Source organism: Malurus melanocephalus, unplaced genomic scaffold (genome assembly GCF_030028575.1).
Source record: "Malurus melanocephalus ecotype Western Australia unplaced genomic scaffold, MMel_1.1 scaffold_44, whole genome shotgun sequence".
In the NCBI taxonomy this organism is placed as follows: Eukaryota; Metazoa; Chordata; class Aves; order Passeriformes; family Maluridae; genus Malurus; species Malurus melanocephalus.
Window position 1 is genome coordinate 1135131 of NW_026623276.1, and position 8295 is coordinate 1143425.

General features: G+C 42.0%; 1 protein-coding gene across 1 annotated transcript; it reads right to left on the bottom strand.

Annotated features, from left to right (window-relative positions):
- Window positions 1–1634: 1634 nt before the first annotated feature.
- LOC130572886 (myosin regulatory light chain 2, smooth muscle minor isoform-like) lies at window positions 1635–7538 on the bottom strand. The gene is made up of 4 exons (XM_057364898.1): window positions 7457–7538; window positions 6967–7165; window positions 6642–6803; window positions 1635–2957 (listed from the first exon to the last, which is right to left on the bottom strand). The coding sequence occupies exons 2-4, from the start codon at window positions 7148–7150 to the stop codon at window positions 2785–2787; spliced, it is 519 nt and encodes a 172-aa protein (XP_057220881.1). The 5' UTR covers window positions 7151–7165; window positions 7457–7538; the 3' UTR covers window positions 1635–2784.
- Between the last annotated feature and the right edge of the window lie 757 nt (window positions 7539–8295).

Sequence of the window (8295 nt, forward strand, 5' to 3'; positions counted from 1 at the left end):
AATGCCTTCATGTTCTGCTGACCCACTTCAGTGAGAGCACTTGAAAATTCTGTGGCTCTTGCTGGGAATGATTTTGCCAGGACTAAGAACTGCAATTAGTCTATAAAACCAGTGTTACTAGTTCCAGACACACACAGACTTTAAGGCACCCTCTGCATCAGAGCTGAGCAGGGCTTTAAAATTTCTTTGAAAAAGAAATCCCAGGCCTCTGAATTACACACCAAAARTCCATTTTTATCATTCTCTCTGACATGTTTTTATGAGAACATGAAATGCCATTAAACTCAAGACAGTAAAACCAAGATTCTGCCAGAGGCAAGGCTAAGAACAATAGTATTGGTAGACTACAATTCATCATCACCAGGCCAAATGGCACATAGGTGTTGCTATACAGCAACACAGCCTGGCCCATAAGCAGGCACTAGGGTTTAACAATTGGCATTTATTGCTGTAGGTAAATACCAGCTGCCTCACTCTGAGCCACAGCAGTTTAGTTTACAGCACAGGTTTTAGCTTTCGTATGTAAACAAAGTTATGCAAACATACACATTTGAATTTGGGGTGGCTTTTTCAAAGCTAATCTTAACAAAAGGAGAGCTCTTATTGARACACTAAGAAGTGAAATGCAGGAGCAGTGTCTCTGGTTTGAGTTACAAGGAAGGCYGTAAGTCCTTTTGAAACCCAGTCTTTGCCAAATAGACACCACATGTGTGTTTGTACATGTACGCCTGTAACAACGGCTTGCAGAGGCTTCATTTTACTCTTTTCTGTAATGAACGAATTTGATTAAAGGGCCAAAAATTCAGCAYGAGCAAAAGCTGCAGTGTGAAAAATCCCAGCATTATTAGTCCTTGCTGTCGCAGAAGTGGGGCTTCTGTGGAAACCGACTGTGTTTTCCCCTGTGTCCACTGCACCAAACGAGCTCCTCGGGACTTAAACCCTCCCGCAAAAATCAAMAAACAAACCAAAAGCAAGAAAAATTTGGGCTGGGAGCCGCTCGCCCTYCGCAGCTGAGTTCGTGCCGGGAGCTGCGCTGCCACCTCCTGGTGGCTCCGGGGATGGCCCCAGCCGCTGGCCACAGGACTTTGCCTCCTTCAGGAGTATCAAAATCGGCAGTAATTTATTTCACTGATAGTTTACAAAAGTTCTTGTTCGAGCTTTTAATCTCTGCCCTCTCCAAACGCGAGTATTTTTTCTGGAAAAAAAAAAAAAAACCCTAAAAAAACAGCGACTGAGAGAAACCATTTGTGAAGCATTTGGATTTCTTCCAATTCTGTTCAGCTTCTTTTCCCCATCTCTGCTTTTCCCCACTCTTCGTAAAAGCCCGCTGGCAGCAGCACCGAGATTATCCCTGTGTGTCCACAGCTCCCAYGCCTTGGCAAAGCTCACTCGGTCTGAGGGAGAGCAGGAGCTTCAGAGCTTTAATCACTGTCCTCCAGTGACATTTCCTAAAAGTTCAGTTYGCAACAGCAGCCTACCAAGAAGCAGCAAAATGCTCTTGGCCAAATGAGTTTTCTTAATTTTGTAACGTAAATTCTGAAGGGATTAACAATGTGATTCCTAGAAGTGTCAGAAGCAGCTCTGATTATCCTTTCTCTCAAGACAAAAAAAAAAACAAAACTCAAAACAAAACAGGACCACAGGAATTCAGATTATGGCGAAATTGCTTCAGAACACTAGCAAATCTGCCACGCCTTCCATACCACAAAAACTATAGAGGATACAACTATGAGAAATGGAACAAAAGGGAATGCCTCAGTCTCACACATCCAAAGCATCACTCTCAGCAGGAGGTCTTAAAAATATAGTATACATTGTTTCATTTAAAAACCAAGAATGACATTTTCAGATGGAAAACAAAAAGGACAGAGACAGCACACCTTCCTTCTTCATCTGGCCCYGTTCTTACTGTGCTTTGAAAAAAAGATAGAAAGATTAAATAAATAAATGGTTGCAATGAAATGTCATTAATTCAACATTGGCAGCCACACAGATCTAGTAAGAAGTGTCACTCAAGCAACTCTACCCATATATGACATCTTGTTTTAAAGAAAACACTAGGATTCACATCATAAGTTTTTTAAAAGTGGTATTAATAAAGTACTCAGTGTAGAGAAATGGAGGCACTGAGGTGATAAAATACATGCTCAACTACACCCATAAGATTTAAAATGTTTAATGTGCAAGTCTTGGACATATATGATTAATTTACAATACACTAAAATTGGAATGATGGGAATTTCTTCTTCATTGTGTATGCTCACAGCAGCAGGTGAAATACTCGGTTGCTAAAGTATAAACATCAGTATGCTTAAGTGGCTTATGCATCATTTTTAAGGCAAAAATGGGTAACAAGACAACTGCACAGTTGCAAAAATATTTACAGATATCATTAGAGAAACACTGYATTTCTAGCACAAAAATTTTGATGATCTACTTAGTAGAACAGTGGTTTTTTTAAAAAGTTATCATTAAAAATGTAAAATTAATCTAGCTAGGATGAGTAGCACTGACATTTTTACACTGGCCTTCTCACTGCCTGATCTTTGTCACTCAACCTCTACCACGTAAGCTCTCCTCTCTCTCTGCCACTTTCCAGTCCTATTACAAAGGTGCAGGTGTGCCTGAGCAGCCWTAGAATCCACAGAGGAAAGAGCTGCAGTGCTAAAAATGTATGCAAAAGGTCCCAACAAGAAAAAAAAAAGAAAAGAAAAGATCCTGAGAAATAAAATTAATGAAAAGGCAAAAAAAAAAAGCGCTATCTGCAGGTATCCAGGGACTTGCTCAGTCATCCTTGTCCTTTGCTCCATGTTTCAGGATGCGTGTGAATTCAATGTAGTTGAAATTGCCCTTTTTGTCGATGGGGGCCTCTCTGTACAGCTCATCCACCTCTTCATCCGTGAACCTGTCCCCCATGGTGGTCAGCAGCTCCCGCAGGTAGTCTTCTTGGATGAACCCTGGAAGGAGACGTGCAGAGAGAAACACAAAAAGGGAAGCCAAGACTCTTAGCTGGGTCTCCAAAAGCAGCAGCACAGACATGCCAACAGACGGGCAATTAACCAGTGCAGCACGTAACACATCACATCTGACTTGCACAGAAAGCCAAAAATACTCCCTTAACTGAATTCTAAAGAAATTCCTTGAGTGCAAAGGAAAAGGAAGTTTAATGCATTTCATACTGATTTTTGAAGACAGGGCTTGACCTGCTGTGGTATAATAACTCTTATTTCCATCTCTTCAGCGGCTCAAAGTGGAAAAACAGGTTCCTGTCACTGCTAGTCTTCATTATACAAGCAGTTCTCTTAAATGAACTATATTTTTCTTGACTTAATTAGATATATTTGCACATCCTCTATAAACTAGTTTCCCCTGGGGACTAAATAACCATTTTGGCTCTTCAGCGCTGCACAACACTTTTGCTGGAGGCAGTTTATGTRGATACAGTGAACTCCTGGCAAGTGTCCAGGGAAGGAGTTTATAACAGAAGAGACTTTCAGACAGGACTGAACAAGTTAGCTCAGGAGGCAGGAAGAATGTTTATCATAAAGGTGGAGAACCCAGTAAAAAAAGTATTACTTCTAAGTATTACTTACTTTATGCTAAAAAAGGCAGATTTTTGAGGAAGCTAACAAAGGAGCAGTTTCTAGGTATCTTCTACTAATTCTATTTCAAGAGATGGGGAGAACCACCAACTGACAAATAATTCCAGGAAAAATTAGAGATGAAAAAGAGAACATGCATAACAAATGGTAGATAATAGAATGCAGAAATTGCTAAATGCTGAAATACGACCAGCCATGCCTTTAACAGCACAACAGTTGCTTCATTTGAGAAAAAATTGGTTATTGAACTATAGTTGGAGAACTGTCAATACAGAGCAGACAAGGTAGAAGTAAGTTCCAGAAAGCAGATATGTAAACCCTGGAACAGTTGGAAATCATATACAGACACCCACATCAACTGATGTAGATTCAATYAGAATGTGATAAAAAAAGTTCTGCTTTGGAAAGAGAGCTGAATAACTTAAGCAAACAGTTCATTAGACAGACAAAACCAAACAGGGACTCAGGAGACCAAAAAGCAGTCAATGAGCATGACAAATTAACACGGGGGTGGTGTATGCTGGGGGAAGGGAAAAAAAATGTGTTTCAACATATGCTAATGAAAACAGCATCATATCCCCGTGCAAACAGCCCCTGGCTACTGACTCCAAATGAAAAAGGCTAGCAGCAATCTCCTACTTCAAAAATAGGGACAATGTTCAGTTAGCCAGGCCCATCCTAAATGAGTCAAATCTCGGAGTTCTCTCTTTGTGGATGGGTGTRGAGAAGAGGAAAAAGGCAGCTGAACAGATTTGACTCTATTTCTACTCTCCTACAGAGACCAGGCAGTGATGAGAGAGGACACAAGGATTAGTATTCAAAGAATGCAAGGTCTTTGGTSCTGCAAGTTTAGCCTCAAGGCTTAATTGCTCCTGTCTGAACAGCTAGGTGTTTAAACAGTGAACTGGACTGCCAGACTAGGAATATACTACAGGTTTTATGAGCAACAAATTGTAAAGCAAGCAGGGCTCCTCTTCCTCCACACACCTTCAGGGTAGATGGGGTGCAACAAATAAATKAACCAAAACTTAAGATTCAGCCTGYTGCAGGCAGCACAAAGCAGATGACAATGCAGGATCAAAAAGCAGATACAAAATCCTCCAGATGCAGACAGATGTAACTTTTACATCAATTCCATAGCACTACACATGATAGTAATACTGAAGCAACATAACCAACTAGGCTGGCAATATAGGAAATGTAAGTAAAACCCAACAAGTATGACTATGTAATCCTCATCTGTAGGACCCAATTTGTATTGCTCCCCTTCAAAACACCTACCCTGATGTAGAGCTAGAAAATCAGGTCTATTACAAACATACATGTGGAGACCATGCAATGAAAAAAAAAAGGTAAAAGAGTTTGATATAGCTGGAAATGCTCATGCARGTTTTTAAAAGGAACAAACTGATCAGAAGCCAAATCAGAGGATGAAATTAATAAAAGATTAACATAACATGGGTTCTACAAATACATCATCATATTTTGAAGATTTCATTTTGACTATTATGAATCAAAACACAATAAAACAGCGTAAYTATCTCACGTGGTTAAAATTCCTGGTTAAAATTTGAGGGTGGCGTAAGACACAAAACAGACTGGGGAACTATTATCCTAAAATCATCATAGGACTAGACTAAAACGTTTACCACACAGAGYTGAAAGATAATAAAATCAATCTTATCAGTACATGGTTGCCCAAACTAGTAACTTATTGTTTACACAGACATAGAAGGTTTCTATTCCAAAGAACTGGTAGCACCACCATTTTCTTTATATTGTAATTCACAGGCTCTTGTTTTGGTGCACACAAAAAAACCCTGTAGCACAGTGAGTCAGACTACCTGTGGAGAGAAAATAATTAACGTACTAACAAAACTTCCTTCTCTAGGAGATGGTAAAGAGATTTCCCTTGAGAGGGAGGAAGTCGATTAACATTTGAAAAGACTGTACCAACAGAAAGCCTGTTTACCTACACCTCAGCAGGAAGGGGATGCTCTTTGAAAAGGCAAAAGGTGCTAAAAATACGCAGACTGAAAATAGCTGTTGAAACGGAATGATATCCTTTGAAAGGTTCAGAACATATATCGACTGGTTAAATTAAAATACTTTGGTGGACAGATGGGAGGAAAGGTATTGATGCGGCATCATCTCTAGTACAGAGGCTACATAATTTCAACATGCAACAGTAACACAAGTTCACAACACATCAAAGCACTGGTATTCTGTAATTCCACAGAATTGCCCCAGCAATTCATCCCCAGCCACTACACACTTCTCAGGAATCTTAGCCCAGGTGAACACATAAATAGAAGCACAAACTCTAMCCTCAAGATTAGAACTGCAGCCTTGGAAGTCTGATATCATAAAACTGAGCATTGTGTTTCACTCTTTCCCTTCATCTCGCTACACAAATCAGTCCAATCTGTTATTTGTCCTCTGAACCCCACCCAATTTTTATCTTTAGGTCACTGAGGCTGCATCCCTTCCTGCAATCTGAAAACTGAGCTGCAAGTGAGGACATGACATTCGTCCTCAGAGCCACAAAGAACACTCAGCCAGATGAGGGTTAGAGAGAGTTATGAAGTCTGGACAGCCTGTCTTGAAATATTAAACATCTGAAGAATTCAGATGCATCTCAGACCTACTGCAGAGTGGGGACAAACTCAGTTGTATGACAGATTTCCCATYATTACCTTTTCCACACAGAAAATCACACATTACTGATTTGAATTCCTCATTTTAGAGCACGCACATCTTGTTCTACACTTTGAGGAACATACACACTGTCCAATTAAAACACTCTTCTTCAAAGCCTCACAGAAGAACTACTACAGAGTCCTACTAGGCCTCACTACTAACATAAAACAGCCAGACATGTTTTACTCTCAGTAATTTAGCAGAATAAGCTATCTAGGATTACCACCTCCTACTTAATTTATAAAGGTGCAAAAATCATTCATACTATTTAGAAACCCAAATAAACAACATAAAAAACCAGCCATAGCCCCAYCAAGCAGCTGAGCTGCACCCACATACCTGTTGCTTCTTCATCAAAGCAAGCAAAAGCATTCCTGATTACATCCTCTGGGTCGGTGCCATTTAACTTTTCACCAAACATTGTGAGGAACATCGTGAAGTTGATGGGGCCCGGAGCCTCGTTCATCATGGCATCCAGATATTCATCTGTTGGATTCTTTCCTACAAATAAAGGGATTCATACTTCGTTTAGCTTTCAAACTGAAAAAAACAATATGCCAGTAGTGCTAATACAAACTGAGACACCTCTCATATCCCAAACTCTGTATTTTGATTTTTACAGCACAAATATGCTTGGCAAGCATCAACAGCAAAGGGACATTACCAAGGGAGGCGAGCATGTCGTGCAAGTCCTCTTTGTCAATGAAGCCATCCCTGTTCTGGTCGATCATGTTGAAGGCCTCCTTGAATTCCTGGATCTGCGACTGATCAAACATCGCAAATACATTGGAAGTGGCGCGCTGAGGGCGCTTCTTGGTGGTCTTGGTCTTTGCCTTTTTGCTCGACATGTTGATTTTTGGACGCTAGGAAGAGAAGCAAATACAGTAAATGCAGTAAGGTCAGAGTTAGGACTTAAAAAAGGGAAAAGTTTAATGGTTTAATGGTTTAATGGTTTAATGGTTTAATGGTAAAGTGCGCCTCCAACGCACTTTCATTTCCCCTCATCAGAACGTATTTCCCCAGTATTTTCAAAAAGGGAAAGAGAGAAGCAGAAAATATGGATAAATTAAAGACAGACTCACAAACCAAAAAAAACCCAGTCATTATTACAACATGTAAATTAACTTAAATTTTAGTCTTGAAAGAACCCTCACCCCAGCGGYGGCTGCGGGGACCCGGCACAGCACAGACGCGGAAGGGAGGAAGCGGCCCCGGCGCCGGCGGATGCTCCAGCGCTTCCTGGAGAAACCATCGTCCTCTCGCACCGYGGGTGGGAATGAAAGCCGGCAGAGKCRGCGGGAGGGCGGCCAGACGGCAGSCAGGGGTTTTCCTTACGGATYGCAGCYTTGTCTGGCTCTCCTGGGCGKCGGCCSGCCCGGCACGGCCCCGGGATCGCTTCCAGGCGCCCCCCGCCTCGGCTGCCTTGGCGCATCCCGGGGGAAGTCGCCGCCGCCGGCGCTCGGTGCCGGGCGCCGCCTGCAGGGGAGCGATGGAGAAAACCTGTGCAAACGGAGCTCAGGAGGGCTTCTGAGGGAGGGTGAGCTACTGCTGCCCGTGGGGCTCTTCTTTTGTGTCCATAAAGCTCTTCACGCTGAAGGTGGAGCTTCGTTCCGTGCGCCGGTGCCCGCGGCGTCTCCTGGTTCACATGGTGATGCCACAGCGGGCAGGGGAACCAAGCCTCCTCATCCTGCGGGAATTAACTGGTTAATCCTGCCCGGATTAACAGRGTTGAGGTGTTATCCTTACCTCCAGTCTTCCTCGTGTTTCGCTTGAGGGATCAGAAGAATTCCGGACTGCATCTTAAAGTCTTCTAAGTGAGTGCTCCTGCAAGAGTAAGGACATAGTGCCTCTCGCAGCGGTAGATTATAAGGCCCCGTGGAAAAGTTATTTTTGCATATATTTTCTTTGTGGAAAACGATGACACTTATTTTTTCATTTGTCATTTGATATAGGATCTCAAATAAATTGAGGTGCAAGCTGTTTTTAGCGTAGG